Raw genomic sequence first — 20358 nt, 5'->3', positions numbered from 1 at the left:
CATGTCCAGGAGGCGCAGGGTTCACTGAGGGACTTCTCCAGAAACAAAGGAGCTGGCAGGTGCCATTTCCCTCCACTGCCCGTGCAGCGTAAACACATGGCCACCTGTGAGAACCATCGTGGCTCTGAAATTCACTACCCTGCTTGTTCACACCAAACCCCACCATGCTTCCTTGGAGCCACCCTTTCCAGTCTCACTTGCCTCAGTCCTGGAACTGTGGGCCCCCTCTCCCAGGAGACTGGCGTGAACTTTGCCAACACTGCATCTCCCAACTGGCATGATTTGCAGAGCCTGAGTCCCAGCAGTGGCAGCAGCAGGTCTCCTTTCACTAGCTGACTGACATGCATCTTTCTAAAACTGTGTGCCCCACCCTGGGCAGGGACCCAACGCTATCTACAGCAGGAAAAGAGAGCATTTGCAGACTACTGGAACAAAGGAAAAAGCAGCCAGGCTACAACAGCAGGGCACCCACAGCACACGTAGGAAGCACCCTGAAACACCAGGTTCTGGTGAACAGAGAACATTGCATTGCAGGGCACTGAAGGATCTCTTCTTCAGAAGACCACTACTCCCAGCAGGAGATGTAGCTGACTGTCTTAACACAGAGGAACAGACACAGAGAGTTAGACAAAATCAAGAGACAGAGGAGGATGTCCCAAATAAAAGAACAGGGCAAAACCACAGCAAGAGACCTAAGTGACACAGAGATGAGTAATATGCCTGATAGAGAAGTTAAAGTAATGATTATAAAGATAGTCACTGGACTTGAGAAAAGAGTGGAGGACATCAGTGAGATCCTTAATAAAGAGATAAGAAAGAACCAATCAGAGATGAAGAACACTATAATGAAATGAAAAATATACTTGATGGAATAAATAGCAGGCCAGAAGAAAAGGAATGAATTAGTGACCTGGAAAACAGAGTAGTGGAAAGTAATCAAGCTGAGCAAGTGAGAGAAAAAATATATCTACAAAATGAAAATAGAGGTAGGGAACTCAGCGAATCCCATCAAGCGTAACATACACATTATAAGGAGCCCAGAAGACAAAAAAAGAGAAAAGGGGGCAGAAAATTTATTTGAAGAAATAATAGCTGAAAACTTTTTTAACCTGGGAAAGGAAACAGATATCCAGATCCAGGAGCACAGAAATCCCTTAACAAAATCAACTCAAGGATGTCCACCTTAAGACATAGATAATTAAAATGGCAAAAATTATTGATAGAGAATTTTAAAAGCAGGAAGAGAAAAGAAGATGGTTACATACAAGGGAAACTCCATGAGGCTATCAATGGATTTTTCATGAGAAACTTTGCAAGCCAGAAGGGAGGAGCATGACATATAGAAAGTGCTAAAAAGAAAAAAAACTGCAGCTGAGAATACTGTATCCAGCAAGGCTGTCATTCAGAACAGAAGGAAAGATAACATTTCTCAGAGAAACAAAAGCTAAAGGAGTTCATGACCACTAAACCAAGTCTAAAAAGAAAAAAAGAAAGAAAGGAAGGAAGGAAGGAAGGAAGAAAGAAAGAAAGAAAGAAAGAAAGAAAGAAAGAAAGAAAAAAAGGTAAAGGAGACTCTCTGAATGAAAAGGAAAGACCATAAGTAAGAGTTATAAAAATGGGACACACAAAAGCAGTAAAACAAAGTATATCTGTAAAGATCAGTCAAGAGATTCCCAAAATAAAACAATGTAAAATATGATACCATATACCTAAAATGTTGGGGGTGAGTAAAGAATGGGTTCAAACCTGAGTGACCATCAACTTAATACAGACTGCTATAGGCAGAAGATGTTATAGACAAACCTAATGCTAACCACAAATCAAAAATCAGTAATAGATATGCAAAAAATAAAGATAAAGGAATCCAAGTACATCACTATAGAAAGCTAGGAAGCCATGAAAGAGAGCAAGAGAAGAATCAGGGAACTACAAGAACAACCACAAACAAGTACCAAAATGGCAATAAATACATATCTATCTAAAATTGCTTTGAATGTAAGCGGACTAAATGCTCCAATCAAAAGACATAGGGTGTCAGAATGGATTTAAAAAAACAAGAACCATCTATATGCTGCCAACAAGAGACTCATTTCACACCTAAAGACACATGCAGGTTGAAAGTGAGGGGATGGGGAAATGTTTATCACGGCAAATCAATGTGAAGAGAAAGAGGGAGTATCAATACTTATATGGGACAAAATAGACTTTATTTTTTTTTTAATGTTTTATTTATTTTTGAGACAGAGAGAGACAGAGCATGAACGGGGGAGGGTCAGAGAGAGAGGGAGACACAGAATCTGAAGCAGGCTCCAGGCTCTGAGCTGTCAGCACAGAGCCCGATGCAGGGCTCGAACCCACGGACCGTGAGATCATGACCTGAGCCGAAGTCGGACGCTTAACCGACTGAGCCACCCAGGCGCCCCAATGGGACAAAATAGACTTTAAACAAAGGCTGTGACAAGAGACAAAGAAGGGCACTGTAATAATAAAAGAGGTAATATAACAAAGAGATATGACAATGACTTTGATAAGGGCACTAATCCCATTTGTGAGGGTTCTACTCTCGGGACCCGATCACTTCCCAAAGGCCCCACCTTCTCATGCCATCACCTCACTGGTTAGGATTTTGACATATGAACTTGAGAGGGCTACCAACATTTAGACCATAGCATGACTCATTATTCTTTATTTATTTAATTCTCAAGTGTTATTTATTCAATGATGACAAATTATATCCTTTCAAAAAGTCTCTGAGGGTTCTCGATCTGAGTAAGTAGGAAATAACCAGAGAATGCTGGTGCACATTCTGGCAAAAGAGACACTCCAGCTGCCCTGGTGGAAATCCCCCAGACCCCCTCCACTTGTCTCCTCACATGGGTAAGCAGTGCCACGCGATCATGAATTACTCCTATGCTGCTGTGGAGCTCTAGAAAAGGCAGGTGGGAGAGCTAGTGCCTGCTTCTGAGTCCCCTCCAGGGCAGAATGTTCCTCACAGACGTGCGAGGCTGCCCTCCATTTCTGAGTGTGAATTCTGGAACGCTCGGGTATGGTTGTTGGCAAAGAAAAACCTGAATGCGTCACCAAAGGCACAGCCGTGCTGGTCAGTCTGGATGCATTCCCATTCTCTCCCTCAGTGCAGGGGGGGGGGGTGTGAACGCGAAGAAAAGTGAATTGGCGAAAGATGCAGGTTTAGGAAGCTGCCCCGACCCCACTATGAGTATGTTCATCCCGCAGGGGGCCCAACTCACGATGTGCAGGTCTCCGCAGAGCACTGCTTCTCTTTCAAGGTGAATAGAATGTAGGCAGGTAGGAGAGAGATGTCAGAGCCCTCGTAGCCGCTAAATGTCAGAGCTGAAAGCCTGAGATTGACCTTCCCTCCTGGCCCTAAATAAGCTATTCACCTGCCTAAGGAAAAGGCTGGCTTTGGAGGCAATTCTCAGAGTTCACCTAATGACGAAGGTTAGTACCGCAGTAGCTTGGATGGCAGTTTGGAAATCCCTAATTGGTTTCCATGCAAACTTTGCCTTACGGATTTACTGTTTATTTTACCTGCTTACAAAAGAGAGAGGTACCCACTTCCTTTCTTATGAACGATTTAAAATGCAGTATGTATACCACCTGGGAGACAGAAGCACATGCCAAGCTAAAAACCGTTGTTTTCTGAACATCTAAGTATTTCCTCTCAATTCAAAACATTCATATGCAGCTACTGTGTACCATAAACCATGTCAGGTGCTTCCAGGACACAAGTAAGAAAAGGATTCAGCCATTGTCTCAAAGGAGCTTTTAGTGTAATGAAGGCATATCTGTCATCTGCTGCTACAGCAGTGCTGTGTAACAACAAGTCGCCCCAAGCTCAGTTGCACATCTCTGGTTCACCTGGGCATCGGCCGCCCCCAGCTGGGTTTGGTTGAGCGTGGCTCTAAGCTGCAGGTTTCAGCCAGTTCTGTCCTCTCCATGGTCCTCTCCCCACCGTAAGGTCAGTGGACTAGCCAGGCATGTTCTTCTCGTTGAACACATCACATCGCCTAATGTGGAGACGCAGGTACAACATTGAGAAAAATAATAGAGCCAAGCACATCGGGGAAAGATAAACTCACAACTGCCTAATAACCAAGGATGGAGATGTGAATAGGAAGGGGATTAATTATTTCTCAAAGACATTAGGAAAATAGTTTTAGAGGAGGTAGCATTTGTTCTTAGTATTGCAAGAGGCAGACAAGGGGAGAGGAAGCAGGCAGTCATTCAGAGATGCTCCACGAGCAAAGTCATGGGCACGTGGAGGACATGTTCAGTGTCAGGTTATAAAGAAACAAATTGAAAGAACACATGATAGCAGTAGAAAAAGGATACCAGTAGGAAAACTACAGACAGACCCTCAGTGGAGATTCCCGTGTCAGAAGTTCCCGTGTCCTCTGTTATTATTGGAAGTTCTTTGAAAAAAAAACAAGTGTTTGAAAATTCCCAAGTATGAAATGTGGAAAAGCACACAAGAACAGAATTTTTGTTTAAGTCTTTGGAACCGGAATTAGAGCTAGAAATACCTTAGAATTCATCTAGCCCAGCTCATTTATTCTACAGAATAAGAAACTCATGCTTTGGGGATGAATATACTCTGCGTGTGTGTGTATGTGTGTGTGTGTGTGTGTGTGTGTGTGGGATCGCGCGTGCGTGTGTGAAATATATAGACATTAGAGAGATAGAATAAATGTCATCCTAAATACATCTGTCCAGCTATCTATGTAAACTGTATGATAAGTAAATATATTTATATAGAAACTAAATTATTTCATATAGATATAGCTATCAAGGTGGGGATATGAAATGAGCAGCCTTCTTAAATTGGTATTCTAAAGAACTCTTCATCCCTCAAAAGCTTAAAAACCACTTTTATCCTCATTAAGTGATCTTTTCTGGTGTCAGGGAGCAATACGAATCGCATCACTGGAATGCCAAAGACAGTTGTCAATAAGGAAAAACATATATTGCCACAGGTAGTCAAGGCCTGGAAATACCATCTGAAATGGCCGGTCTAATGGAGGAAGTGGGTGGATCCTCAGACCCCTGGCAGAGTTTGGGGTGCCAGTATCAAAAGATGGGGGCCTGGACACTAGGGGACGGGCCAGAGCGAAGACAGCAGTGTTCTCTGTATCCATTGACCCGTCTTTCTCTTCGGAAACTCGTTCCCGCGTCTGTAAACGGAACATCGTTATCCGCCTGACCAAAATGTGATTAGCAAACGGAAAAGAGTTTGCGTTCATGATATGTGAGGTTTCTTCCCAGAATAGAAATAATGACCTTTTGAAGGTGTGCCCTTGAGATAATCGCCAGGAACGTAGGTCAGAAGTCAGCGAGCCGTGGCCCTCGGGACGAGCCCGGCTGGTCCGTTTTGATAGAAGCAAGTGTCATTGAAGCGGCCACCGCCGTTTGTTGACGGACGGTTTGTGGCGGCCTTGGCACCACGGTGGCGCGGCTGACTGATGGCAGCAGAGACAGCTCCCGTGTGGCCTGCAGTGCCCATACCTGGTCCTTCCCGGAAACGGTTGCCCGCCCCTCCTGGAGATGATGGGGATTAGCCTTTGTCTGGAATGGGTGAAACGTGCACGCGCTGCTGCTTCCGGTGATGGATGCAGCCGGGGGGGATGGATGCCCAGGAAGGGTTACCGGTGGGATGCGTGTGACGGCGGCGTCGGCCTCCTTCCCGGGGCTCCGCGGCCGCCACCCTTAACCCTTTGCTCTCTGTCCTTTGCCAGACTCCGACCTGAGCATGCGCACCCTGAGCACGCCCAGCCCGGCCCTGATATGTCCACCGACCCTGCCCGGATTTCAGAATGGAAGGGGCTCGTCCACCTCCTCGTCGTCCATCACCGGGGAGACGGTGGCCATGGTCCACTCCCCGCCCCCGACCCGCCTCACCCACCCGCTCATCCGGCTCGCCTCCCGACCCCAGAAGGAGCAGGCCAGCATCGAGCGCCTCCCGGACCAGTCCATGGTGCAGATCTTCTCCTTCCTGCCCACCAACCAGCTGTGCCGCTGCGCGCGCGTGTGCCGCCGCTGGTACAACCTGGCCTGGGACCCGCGGCTCTGGAGGACTATCCGCCTGACGGGCGAGACCATCAACGTGGACCGCGCCCTCAAGGTGCTGACCCGCAGACTCTGCCAGGACACACCCAACGTCTGTCTCATGCTGGAAACCGTAACTGTCAGTGGCTGCAGGCGGCTCACGGACCGCGGGCTTTACACCATCGCCCAGTGCTGCCCGGAACTGCGGCGCCTGGAGGTCTCGGGCTGTTACAACATCTCCAACGAGGCGGTCTTCGACGTCGTGTCCCTGTGCCCCAACCTGGAGCACCTGGATGTGTCAGGTAAACGGCAGCTGACCTCCCGTCGGGGGGGCCCTCCGGTGCACCGTCCCGAAGCGGTAGAGGGACACCGCTGCCTGGAGGAGGTCCCCTCCCTGATAGCCAGTAGGGACGGAGGGCGGGCAGCAGGGAGGCTGAGTCTTCCGGAGAAACTGTCTCTATGTAATCAGGACCCCAGGAGGCCAGAGGTCTCCCTTTCACCAAACAATGCCAACTTCTTCTTCTTTTTTTGTTTTTTAAGTCTTTTATGTTTATTTATTTGAGAGAGAGAGAGAGAGAAGAGAGCGTGAGCAGGGGAGGGTCAGAGAGAGGGAGACACAGAATCTGATGCAGGCTCCAGGCTCCGAGCTGTCAGCATGGAGCCCGACGTGGGGCCCGAACCCACGAACTACGAGATCATGAACTGAGCTAAAAGTCGGACGCTTCACCGACTGAGCCACCCAGGCGCCCCAGACAATGCCAACTTCTTAAAGGCACTAGTGTCACCGTTTTGTCTGGCCGTTAAGTTAGTCTGACTTTTAAATAACGCCCTTCTTCCCCATGGCTGTCACTTAATGTCAGAGCAGCCGCAGAAATGGGAACCAAGTAACTAACTCCGACACAGGCAGTTTAGACACCACCCTGAGCCCAAAAGCTGTGTCTGAGCTGACTCTGTGCTCTGGGCTGTGCTCAGAATTGCCTGCCATCTTGCAGACACTGGGGAAAATCCATCCTGTCCAAGCGTCTCCTTATATTTCACCTCCACTCTCCTCACCCTTGGGTTGATTTTGTATATATATATTTTTTAAGCAGTATCCTCAATTACGTAGTGCCAGAATCAGGCCCATCGAAGGAAGCCTTGAGATCTTTTTAAAATTGAAGGAAATCCCAGCATGGTTGCTTTGCTCGAAAACCTCTCTCCGGCAGGAAGAATTAAAACCCAGACTCACACTTTGGTGCCAGACGTGGATCCAGCCGGACTGACAGCCTTTCTTTATCTCCTTCACTGCCCAGTCAAAAGGCCAACATTTGAGAGGCTGAAATGTGTAAGATGTATCAGGGAGTTAAAGAAACGAACAGCCTGAGCCACAACCTCAGGGATGGTTGGGGAGGGGTCAAGCAGTAAAAACCACGGTGACAGGCAAATAAACAGAACTTGGGATTTACAAGCATCTGAGGGAAATGAGACCCTCCAACAAAATCTGAAGGAAAAGTCCACTCTCTGAGCTTGCTCTCTCTTTCAAAAGCCGACATCTGAAAATATTTCAGATGACAGTCAATTATTTTTCGCAGATTCTTTCCCTTGCTGGAAAGCAACTCGTTTCTCCCCTCCTTCAGCTGGCTTCAGGACAAAACCATAGTAACCGTACGTTCAGTTAGTCATGAGCAGCTGCGGGCATAAAGAGGCAGGAAACAAAGAGGTTTTCTTACATTTTTCCTCCAAGGAATTCTGGAAAGAGAACGCATTGTGACGTGATGGAGACTGGTTTCAAAACTCTGCGATTTGGGACAGTTCACAGCTTTCTCTCGATGTGTTTCCTCTTCAGTTAAAAGAAAAAAAAGTGAGGAATTGGCTTCTTTAACATGCTAAGATTCTGAACATTGTGAGCCTGGTTTTCAGAACCTCGTTTCCTTTTCTTTTCGAAAATGAGATTAGAGAAGGCCTTGTTTTTGGAATCCCCATCTTTGTTAAAGGAGTTCCCATGCACCCTTCATCCAGGCTGCAAATTGTGCCCTCTCTTTTGGAGTCCTTTGGAAATTCAGAAATGTGGAAACCACTTTGGGAATGGAAATTCCTGGGCTTCTAACTGAGTGAGTGGACCCTGCTTCGCCCTTTTGACTAACCATTACGTAAGCCATGATGCCCTCCTTCTGTATCACCCTAATTTGCAGAGCCTAATATATTTGTGGCTTTCTCACATGCCCTCTCTGTGACCCCCTGTGATCTATGTGGCGATTATATACACAAGGGAATCTCTAACTCACCAAGTTAAGAGCACAGAATTCCAGCTAGGGGGTGGGGGTGGAGGGTGTCCAAATAGTACCCTCCAGTTTTGAGGGAATCTGGCAACATTATGTTGATAATGGGAGAAGCCAGAGGGCTGCCAGAGGTAATTTCCCTATGCCTTGTTCCCTTTGGTTTTCAAGTTGACCTTCTTGTTGGCAGTAAACTTGACTTTGCAAGATTCATCCCTGATCTAGAGCTTAATTCCCCAAGAGGATGTGAGACTGCCTTCCTTGAACCTAGTGTGCCCACTTTAAAAGCTATCTTTTCAAGTCAATGAAAGTGACTATAACTAGCTGTAGGGTTTTGTCATGATCACATATTACCTTGTATTAATATTTAGTCTCGGTTCTTCAAAGAAACAGAATGTGTGTGTGTGTGTGTGTGTGTGTGTGCGCACGCGCGCGCGCAAAGAGATCTATCTGCCATCTGCAAGCTGGAAACCCAGGAGAACTGGAAATGCAGTTCAGTCCAAGTCCACAAGCCTGAGAACCAGGACTGCTGATGGTATGAGTCTCAGCTCAAAAGCAGGAGAAGACCCATGTGTCCGTTCAAACAGTGAAAGCAGAGAAAGAATTCTCCATTCCTCCACCTTTTGGCCTGTTCAGGCCCTCAACAGATTGCATGATGCCCATCCACACTGGGGAGGGCAGTCTGCCTTACTGAGTCCACTGATTCAGATGTTAATGTTACCCAGAAACGGGTTCACAGGTACCCCCAGAAACGTTTAGCCACGTGTCTCGGCACCTTGTCATCTATTCACGTTGACACATAAAATTAACTGTCACCATTAATAATATCTTTGAACATCAATGGAATGTGGTAAAGCCAGGCAGTTTTCAAAGTGTAAAACCATGTAATTATTGCAGATGAAATTGCTTCAAAGGGTCCTCTTCCAACTGGAGACCTGGGAGTCCTCCTTGCTTTTCTTTTCCTGATCTTATACACAGAACCAGTAGAATCCTGTGCAGGTGTTTCTACTTGCCCAGTACCTTGATTCTCTCCCCTCTCCTCTACCTGCTGCCACGATGCATGATTCACTAGCCATTCTCCTTACGTTCATCTCAACCCCATCAACCGACCCTCCACACAACCAACCTCCAGAGGGACTTTTTTTCAAACAGCAAGTCAAACCATACATTTTCCTGCATAAAATTTCCAGTTGCTCCCCATAACCCCCAGGAAGAATTCGAGTTCTGCAGCAAAGCGTATACGGCCCTTCATGAGCTGCCCTAGGTTCACATGTCACTTTTTCCAGTCAGTGCTCCCCTCTGTGGAGCCATTGGCTCTCTACACATGTGTATGTTTCTCCAAATACATCACATCTGTGCACACTGGGACGTGTGGACACCTCTCTGGCTTACATGCTGTTCCCTCATCTGTCCCTCCCCAACAGCCCTCTTAACAGCCTTCTCATTGGCCAAGCTCTAATCCAAGTATCCCCTAAGGAAAGCCTTCCCTGCCTGACCCCCAGCAAGTTAAGTTTCCTCCCAGCTCTTTGCCTTTTGAGTACAGGCAGGTAAAGCATCACTGGGTTTTGCAATTGAGTATTTGCATATTCCCAGATTCCTTTCTCTCAATTCATTATAAGCTTTACGAGGGCAAAAATGAGGCATGGTCTGTCTTTGCACTTGAGGATACCACAGTTATGTGAACTTATGTGTATCAAAGTCTTCAGTGGTCATCTTGACTTCTAAAAGGTTCAGACAAAATTGCCATTGGTTAATACTCTAAACACGCATTTAGGAAGCTACCGTGGCTAAAACTTCCTTATCAGTAGAAGTGGTTTGGTGGGGAAATTAATAAATATCAATGGTTAACATAAATATTAAATATTTAAGTATCAAATAAACATGTATGCTCTGCTCCAAACCGTGTAGCAGGCATGCACTAAGTCATGACTGTTGTCATTGTTTTTGGATTGTCATTGTTATAAACATGCGTGGAAGTCAGTACTTGGTCTATGTTGACTTCGCCATCTTATATCCCAGAGAAGGTAGAGGTTATTACCCCAATAACGAGAGGAAGTGTTAACGAAGATTATATTTGTGAAAGGAGAACCAAATCTGGAACTAACTGAAAAAACGCCAGAGATCTGTTCAACCTATATTGTTCATTTCGCACTGAGTACTATCCATACTCCTAACCCTGAGTATTAGGGCAGGCCCCATAATCTGATCCCAGTGGACCATTCCTATCTTAGTTCCCACCAAATCGTTTCAGAAACCCTGCATTCCACCCTGTGGAAACTCGTCACAACCCCTCTGCCCCCCTGCTTTCTTGTCTCTCATATTTGCTCGTGCTATTACTTACTACCTGAGCTCCATATTATGTAACCAAAGTGCTCCCCTCGGTCAAGAATCCCCTTATAGATAATCACCGCTTCCAAGACTCCTGAGTCCTCGGTATCTAAATGTTCACTTCGTGCCGACACATGTACAGTAAATCTCTCATGCGGTTCATCAGTTGCCCGCCATATCCTCGTCATTTCTTACCTCCTCTCCTATAACTGAAGCCCTGGATCAGGAAACGTTCCCTAGTCTGGCTGTACAAGTCCCATAATACTACTGAGTGTGAGATACCTCATCTTTAAAAAAATAAAGGTTAATTGGGAGGATTTCTACGGTGGTCTGCACCTTTGTAATGTATGAATGCATGAACTAACCACAGAGACTACCTACTCAGCCACGGACCAATTTATTTTCTTCTCAAGCCAAACCTAACAAGCCTGTAGGAATTAAGGCCGAAGCTTAAATTTAAAATTACTGCTCTAAAACAATACAAGCATATCAAAGTAGTGTCTTCCACCAAAACCGAGCTTAACCAGTATTTCATTAAATTGGGGAGTCAGTTTCAAACACAAGGCATATATTTCCCTGAATCAAACATACTGTCCTTCCTGGAGTGCATCGGATTTTACTAGATATTTAAAATAAATAAATAAATAAGAAACCAGAACTAAGAGTTTAGGAACAAAGGTTGTCGTACGATCTTGAAAAACAAAGTGCCTTCACAGGCATCACAGATGGGAAAACCACTACTGTGGACATAGAAATTCCATAGAAACAGGATTACAGTTGCTCTAACAAAAAAAGAAACTCAAAACAAAGGACGATTTCAAAGCCGAAGTTGAAACTGAAAGGAACAACTTTCAAAGCAGAAGCTGAACCACCTTCTGCAAAACCACAGAGGCTACTGGAGCAGAGTGGACGGCCTCTGACGAGTCACAGCTTTGTTCTCCAGCATTGGACTGTATGCTTTACTCCTTCCTGAAATTCTTTGACTTGGTAGCACTTGGCTTTTGAACCTCATTACTCCCAGGGCCTGAATTTTATAAGAGTTTCCTGGGCAGCCTGCCAAGACGTGGGAGGAAAGTCCCCATTAGCACTATTATGTCACCACTTGGGAGCTTGGGTATTGCTTGAGCAGCCAGAGCACGGAGGTGCCTGAGGTAAAGCACCTGGCTTTGGAATTGCCAGAAGGATTCAGGATGAGCACAGAGAAAATGAAAAATATATATACACGTTATGTAGTGGGATGAAGTATCTATCCATACACATTGATTTATGTTACATATTGATGGCACACCATTTATATTTATATACTAAGACTATACTGTAATATTACATATACATATATATATATTACAGTATAGTCTTAGTATATAAATATAAATGGTGTGCCATCAATATATAATATAAATCAATGTGTATGGATAGATATTTCAACCCACTACATAAAGTGTGTGTGTATATATATATATATATATACACACATAAAGTGTATAATACTTATGTATACATATGTAAAATATGTATATTACTGTATGTTTTTATATATAGTATATTTGTATATACAGTATATTATATATATATTAATATATAGTGAACTGAAATATATATTGAAATTCGTATTTCATATATGATTATATATAGTATGCGATGTATACAATGTATAATTTATACACATATTCTTAGGGTAAGAATAGCTAGATTTAGGGAGATAGCTAAAGACATCTTCCAATCGTGTGAGGAAGGACAGAGTATTAAAGGGCTTTCTAGATCTAAAAAAAAAAAAACAAAACACAAAAGTCTTCCTAAGCATTAATTTCCTTATCAGTAAAATGGATTAGGAATCAGGTAAGAAAATGTTCATAAAAGCATTCTGGAAACTTCATAATTTAATACAAATAAAAGGCATTATAATTCATTGTAAAATAGACACCTGTTTTGCAGTATAAATATACATCAGCCATGGTCAAAGTCCTGAGGACATTTAAATGTTTGAATTTAAATTATCCTATCTAAGTGGGGCAGAAGTAACTCTAGACCAAGGTCCGCAAGTATTTCCTAGAGACATATAGGCTTCAGGGGCCGAGAGGTGAAGTCATGTATTTTGTGCATACTTAACTACAGAGAGAAAACTCCTCATCCCACCCCCACCCCCACCCCCATTTGATGGGGGTGGGCCTCCCGTGTGCTGGGCATGCTTTATCCCTAATTTCCATCTGCTACAGACATTTCTGATATGAAAGCACTGGCCTGAGGGGAAAGGTCTGCCTAGCGTGTGGGAAGACGAAGGAAGTGTTATGGGCTGAATGCCTGTCTCCCCCAAATCCATGCTGAAACCCTAGCCCTTGGTGTGATGGTATTAAGAGGTGGGGCCTTTCGGAAGTAATTAGGTTTAGGTGAGGTCATGAGGGAAGAGCCCCTATGACAGGATCAGAGACTTTGCTCTTCTCTCTACAGTGTGAGGACACAGCAAGAATGCAGTTGTCTATAAGAGGGTTCTCATCAGGAATCAGGAACTGAATTGGCTGGCACCTTGATCTTAGACTTCCCAGCCTCCACACTGTGAGAAATAAATATTGGTTGTCTACAAACAAATAAAATCAGTTGTCCTCTCTGATCTTCCTATAGAAGGTTCTATTCACTCCATAATTCACTCATTCATTCATTCATTCATTCAACAGATACTTAGTGAACAGCAGCTATGAACCAGGGATGAGGGGTACAGCAGTGAACAGCCCAGAATCCCTTTCCTCAGGAACTTATATTGCAGAGTGAGGACAGCAAATACATAAATGAACAAATAAATGCATCATGCCACAAAGTGATGAAAAGTGTTGAAAATAAGTGGGAGTCAAGCCGGGGGTGCCACTTGATACAGGGTGATTGGGGAAGAGTTGGCCAATAAGTTGGACATTTGCTCAGAGACCCAAGAGAGTGGGGATGGCCCACGGGGCAACCGGGGAAGCACGGTACAATGCATAGACATTGAGGCCCGAAGGCAACTGAGGGTGTCTGGGAACCAGCAAGGAGGCCAGTGGAGTCAGAGGAGTGGGGAAAGAGATGAGGTCAGAGAGCACAGCGGTGCCGGTCCTCAGAGGCCCCCTCAGACGTGAGGTTTCACACCTGGAGTGCCATGGGTGGTATCCAGAGGCTTTGAGAAAAGTGACATGATTCCAGTTCTGTTTTTCAGGAGAGCGGCTCTGAGGATAAAGTTGGGAGTAAGGACAGGGCAGGGATACTGGTTGAGTCGCTAGAGCAATAATCCAGGTGACACAGTTGTTCTTGGACCAAAGAGGGTTGAATTGAGTCTCCAGGTGGCCACCTTATCTCAGATTAATAATTATGTGTATTTTCCTGGAGTTTCCAAGTACCTCTGTACCCATCATCTCACTGAATCCTCAATATATCCCTCCAGTAGAGGCACACCAGCTACTCATGCTCGCTGCATAGAGGAGAACCTTGAGACATAGAAGTTAGGCGTCCTGCCTGGGGCCATAAAAAGGTAGACCTGAACCAGCTGTGCCTCCCAAGCCAGCGCTCTTTCTGCCGACCCTAGACCATGGCCAACCCTTCTTGCATTACCTTACCTCTTTGACCACAGAGCTACCAGACCACTGCAGGGTGAGAATCGGCCCTTAGGGAGCTTCCGGAACGTTCCTGGGCCAGGGCAAGATGTTTTACAAGCAGGGTCTCCTTTATTCGTCACAGCCACCTTTCAGGGAACGGGATCATCCCCCTTTTAAGACAAAAGAAGTGCTCCTTTTAAGCGATCACCCCGCATTTTAAGACACAGGAAGGACTGATTGGCCCAACATCTGGCAACTGGTGGTGGATGTGGAATTAATTCAAAGCGCAGTTTTCCGACTCAAAAGCCCGGGAAGCCTCTGCAACCCAGATAACCGAAGTTGTTACCCGATCAGATAAACACGCAGGACCCGTTCTTGCTTTCCCTTCTCCGCGGGGGCCGCAGGAGGCAAAGGGTAACGCCGGGGCCGCGCACGTTGGCGGGGCAGGGCAGCAGGACCCCGCGACAGTCCCCCCCCCCCACCTTCGCGGAGGGGATCGGGGCTCCCCAGCCCACCCCGCCCCCCCCTGCCTTCCCGGAGGTTCTCTGAGCGTGTGTTCTGTCTCTCCGTGTAGGGTGCTCCAAAGTGACCTGCATCAGCTTGACCCGGGAGGCCTCCATTAAACTGTCCCCCTTGCACGGCAAACAGATTTCCATCCGCTACCTGGACATGACGGACTGCTTCGTGCTGGAGGACGAGGGCCTGCACACGATCGCCGCGCACTGCACGCAGCTCACCCACCTGTACCTGCGCCGCTGCGTGCGCCTCACCGACGAGGGCCTGCGCTACCTGATGGTCTACTGCGCCTCCATCAAGGAGCTGAGCGTCAGCGACTGCCGCTTCGTCAGCGACTTCGGCCTGCGCGAGATCGCCAAGCTGGAGTCGCGCCTGCGGTACCTCAGCATCGCCCACTGCGGCCGCGTCACCGACGTGGGCATCCGCTACGTGGCCAAGTACTGCGGCAAGCTGCGCTACCTCAACGCCCGGGGCTGCGAGGGCCTCACGGACCACGGCGTGGAGTACCTCGCCAAGAACTGCGCCAAGCTCAAGTCCCTGGACATCGGCAAGTGCCCGCTGGTGTCCGACACGGGCCTGGAGTGCCTGGCCCTGAACTGCTTCAACCTCAAGCGGCTCAGCCTCAAGTCCTGCGAGAGCATCACGGGCCAGGGCCTGCAGATCGTGGCGGCCAACTGCTTCGACCTGCAGATGCTCAACGTCCAGGACTGCGAGGTGTCCGTGGAGGCCCTGCGCTTCGTGAAGCGCCACTGCAAGCGCTGCGTCATCGAGCACACCAACCCCGCCTTCTTCTGAGCGCGCTTGGCGCGCGCCACACGGACCCCACGAACCCCTTTCTAGAAAGCAGCGTATGTAAGCACCGACCGCCGCTCGCTCGTAACGGCTCTTTCTTCCTGGAAGGTTCTTAGGCATCCGGCTTTTCTTTCTCCCTATGTCTGGCGGGCCCACAGGGGTCAAGGGAAGGAAGGGGGGAGCGTGGGGGGGGGAGGAGAGCCCGGGGGAGCGGGGGGGAGGGGCACGAATTTCTGTTGACAGCGAACCGGTTGTGTGGTCGGGTCATGCCGAGGCAGCGTCTCGTCTCCCGAAAGGTGTGCCTCGGCAAGCTGGCGGCGGAGTGTTGGAGGACGCCTCTTTTCTCTGTCTCTCTGCCCCTGGCCACCTCCCAGGCTTCTACGCGCACCCCCTGCGCCCCCACCTCCACCCCCACCCCGCCCTCGCCAGCAGCAGCCACAAATCCTCCGAATAGTGATGCTCTCCGGACCTCCTCCCCCTTAAACTGCTTCATTGGCCTAAGCCCTTACCCATCAATCCCACACCCAGGCAGATTCTCGTTAAAGAATATACAAAGTGGTATATGCAAAGTGCTAACGATCTTTTTCTGAAGAATCACTTGTCCAGGCAGCACGGTGCAGGGGAGGGAGAAGGAGTGGGGGCTGCATTCTTCCCCCCAGCTCTGCCGCTAAATAGCTGTGTGACCTTGGGCAAACCACTTGACCTCTCTGGGCTTCAGCTTCCAGCACTGAATCAGAGGCCACCCCTGCCCCAGGATCCGCTCCCTTCCCATTTTAGAACTGAGAGGACAGAGATGTCAATAAACAGGAGCACCCTGGCCTGGACCGTAGGAGGCATCCACCTCTATTGGTTTTGGAGGGTGCTTTCAGGAGATTCAGAAGTGCCAGCGTGAATGCCCTATAGTTCCTTCACTCCAATCCGAATGTCACTCCACCCCTGTTTATTTTGGTGGGTGAGTCTCTTGGGCACCTTCCCTGTCCCCCTAGGTGGATCGTTTCTGTGACAAGGGCTTCCCACATGGGTGCACCCCACGCCGTCTTGTGGAGGCGATGGGATTCCTACGCACAGCACAGCCCATATCCCCAGTCAAGGTGATCTTGCTGAGTGTTTTCAAATAGGAGGAAAGACCCTCACGATTTTTAATTAACAAGGGAGGCCCAAGAGAACGCACGTCTTCCAAGGTTTTTCCATTCCCTCTCAGTGCACCTGTGGCATGCATCAGGCAGGTCTGCCCGGCAGCTGGCAGGAACAGGCCTGTTGGTTCTTTGTCATTCGGATCACATTTCGACTTTTCTCATCTATTTATTTCTTTGGGCATCCAGACGTCATCGCATGAAGCCTGTTGGGGTTAAGTCATAAGTGTTTAACGGTGCCGATTTGCCACCTCGGGTGCCTTCTCCCATGGCTCTCTAAATGTTCTCTGTCCAAGAATGCACAACAGACTTTCGGGTGTTTAAATACTGTTCACTCAAAAATGTCAGGCAAATGGAAGAAGGAACACGTTGATACAACTCAGGCGCCGGTCCACCAACTAGGCCCTTGGAATAGAACGTTAAAATTATTGGCAAATAGGAACTTTAAATGGCCCTATTTGGATGGCGATCCATTTGCTAGCTTCATGCGTGTGAGATCAGGATGCCAGAAGAAAAGTCTGCTGCTCATTTTCATGAAATGTAGTTGCCTTTGGTTAACCCACACATGACTTTTCCCAGATTATTCTCTAGCCACCACTCTCCTTCAACACTATTCAAGTACTCAGCCATTTCTTTCTCAAAGGGTCCATCGCCCCAACCCAGAACCTCTGCATCTCCAAGCCAGGTGTATGGAATTTGTTTCACATCGAGCCCACACGCAAGTCAACAGCTGCACTCCCACCGTAGGCTCACTGTGTTTCTTTGTCTTATGTTGGGAAGGAAAAGATAGAGTGACGTGGCACCTGCCCAGGGGGTTTCTCTCGTGCGTCATATGACATCACCTCCTCTCCATTCAACATCACCAACAACTTAGTGTGCAATCGATACTACGTGCCACGGGGGAAATGAATTGCTTGGCTGGGAATAGTATCCTGGAGATAGTACAAGGTTTAGAGTCATGGATGAGGTTGAAGGTAGCATTCCCCTGCTCTGTGACTGTCTGAAATTTCAGAATTTGAGAGCCAACAAAGGATTGTCCCTACCCCTTGGCACCGGGGTCTTCCAAGTGGTATTTTCATACTCCCAGAATGAGAAGAGAGATCCAGAATGGCTCCCTGAACCAGAGAATAGGTGTCCCATTCAAAATACCTTTATCACCATCACCTGACCGCATCACCTAAACTGTCTTCCAAACATGAGTCAAAGGTGACCTCTACATTCATTGCCCAGCACATGCTGTCTTTCCCTGTCTCTCCCTTTTCCCCGTCTTCTCTTCATCCGCTTTGCCTCCGCTTGGGGTGGGAATCTATGGCAGAGGTCACTGGGGAAACAGCTCAGCAGATTTTTGGAGACCAAGCAAAAGGCCTCACTAGGAAATCTCTCTGTTTTAAAACATTGCTTCCTTCCTGCCTCTGCGAAAATGAATGCTCATTGTTGTTTTTTTATTTCTAATGTTCAATCACTGCGTGCTGTATGACTCTAGAAAGCCTTAATTTACTACCACCAAGAAATAAAGCAATATGTTGGTAATTGGGTTAAGCCTCATTTAATACCCTGGCCAGAGGAACATGGTGTTCAGAGAGGGACATCCAAGGGCGAGCAAGCTCTCTTCTGAAGTAGAGAGCAAGTCAGGTCACTGCAGCTCTTGTCCACTTAAAGTTGCATTTTGTCATTTCCCTTGGTTCAGTGACTGTGGCTGAAAATTAGGAGGCGGGTGAAAAATCATTACCTTCACAGTTTGGTTCAGGTCTTCAATTCCTTAACCCAAACTCTTGGAGTCAGATGTATTTTGGAATTCATAATTTTTTTTATATATTTTAGGAAGTTACCTGTGGTGTATTTTGAAATACCTCTAGCAGAGCCTAGAACAGCACCCTTAGTCAAACATTAGTCACACGTGTTAGTATTCCGTAGCTATAGGTACAAATAGTCACACTGTGTAAGATTATTGGAGACTATAAAGAGCCTTGCATCCATTCAGGTCAGATTCTGTCACCAAATTAATTTGCACCAAACACAATGAAAAAAAAATCTTCTATTCTTTCAGAGGTTTCCAGATTTCAGAATTGTGGATAAGTAACTGTGGGCCTGAATGTGCTTCCCCTGGCCCTAATGCAAACATTGGAGTCATCTTCAAAATTATGCTATTGGTTGCTATAAATCTTTTAAAAGGTCTTAAAGCATTAAAACCACCTAGCAGGGAAATATGACAACTTGATCTAAAAGGAAAAATTATAATTCAGTTGGAAAAAAGTAAATGCCGATTCTCTACTCACCAACACCTTTAGATCCAAGAAATCAATAGGGCAGAAAGCAAGTACTGAGAGATGAATGGCATACTTCAGCCTTAGCAAGTAAAAAGGTTTTAAGAGATATTGATTTTAAGTGTATTTGTCCTCAGCCTTCTTCGGGTCCTATGTCAGCTGGTTAATGACTGTCACGTTAACCAATAGGACGGTTAACTACCTGGGAACATTAAGTTGAGGCAGCCCCAGGCGGCTCCTGTCAAGATCCCAGAATAAAGCTAGCAGTAAGTAAAATGCATTTGTCCTTGAGGTTCATGACTTCTGAGATTGACATTTGTTCAGAATTAGAAAAAGTCTTCAAGAAACTTGATATCCAAGAGCGTGTGGCATGAAACCACACAGGTCGGACATTTTTAAGAGGAAAAGTAATTCGATAAAATTGCTACCCACGTCTAAGTTTTCACAGAGAAGTCACAAAAAGTAGTACATTTGTTCAAGAGCTAGCAGTCATGATTAGTTAAGAAAGACATTAGTTGGAAGAACTGCTGAATCGACAGTAGGGGAGGGGAGAGAGCATATTTAGAGACGTGGTAAACACTGAAGTGAAAACGTTCACACAGACGATCTGTGAAATCAGGTGGGGTTCCCTCTTGCATGCTGTTGGTCAAGTGGTTTCTCCTCGATCCGTTCACCAGACATGGTTCTTGATGTTGCAGGAAGGGAAGGCACGGGGGAAGGGGCGTGCCTGTCATCATCTGTCTGCAGTGGATGCTGATGCTACCACTGAGACGCCCCCAAACACGGCTCTGGGTGCCCAAAGAGCAACTCAGGCACTTTCATTAATGGCCACCTGGTGGGTCGAGCTGTTCAACCTGGGCGGAGAGATACTCCCACAGACACTCAGATTGGGGGCGCCCCATCCAGGATGTACCTGGCATGTGACTATTCCTCCTTTTTCTCTGAGTGCACCATTCTCTCCTAAAGTCACAGGTCCATTTTGTAGAGGCTTTCTCCCCACCTTCAAGCCACTAGATCTCCTAGGATCTGCTAAAACCACCTGGGAAGGAACATCTCCATTTGGAAGCTGGAGGTGGCCCAATCCCTGCCTGTCACCAGCACCATGTGGCATCTCCAGCGGAGCTATCCCAAGAAATATCTGCAACTAGGACGCTGGTCTTGTGAACCACCCAGGAGGGCTCCCTTTAAACTCTGAATTCTTGCTCAGGTGTTAGCAACCAGCATCATCCAGGTACCAAGGATGGCCTTGAAGATCACTTAAAAAAAACAAAAAACAAGAAACCTTGACCTAAATATTTCCAATCTAGCCATTTCTGTACTGTGGAATGTTTCTCTTTGCAGTCACTGAGCTACCGAGTTTTACACCTGATGAGATCAAGATGTCTGAACTCTATCCTGACCCATGAGGATCGACGTATGATGGAGACAGGAAACTACAGCCATTCTCCAT

General features: G+C 46.8%; 1 protein-coding gene across 1 annotated transcript in view; it reads left to right on the top strand.

Moving 5' to 3' along the window:
* The window catches only part of FBXL7 (F-box and leucine rich repeat protein 7), a 397177-nt gene extending 379003 nt beyond the window's left edge, over window positions 1-18174 (top strand). The window contains exons 3-4 of the mRNA XM_045441663.1: window positions 5754-6365; window positions 14778-18174. Coding sequence (XP_045297619.1) covers window positions 5754-6365; window positions 14778-15514 — 1349 coding nt within the window. The 3' untranslated portion in view covers window positions 15515-18174. The remainder of the gene's footprint in view (window positions 1-5753; window positions 6366-14777) is intronic.
* Window positions 18175-20358: the final 2184 nt, after the last annotated feature.

Source organism: Leopardus geoffroyi, chromosome A1 (genome assembly GCF_018350155.1).
Source record: "Leopardus geoffroyi isolate Oge1 chromosome A1, O.geoffroyi_Oge1_pat1.0, whole genome shotgun sequence".
Taxonomy (NCBI): domain Eukaryota; kingdom Metazoa; phylum Chordata; class Mammalia; order Carnivora; family Felidae; genus Leopardus; species Leopardus geoffroyi.
This window is presented reverse-complemented; position numbering and strand designations above follow the sequence as displayed.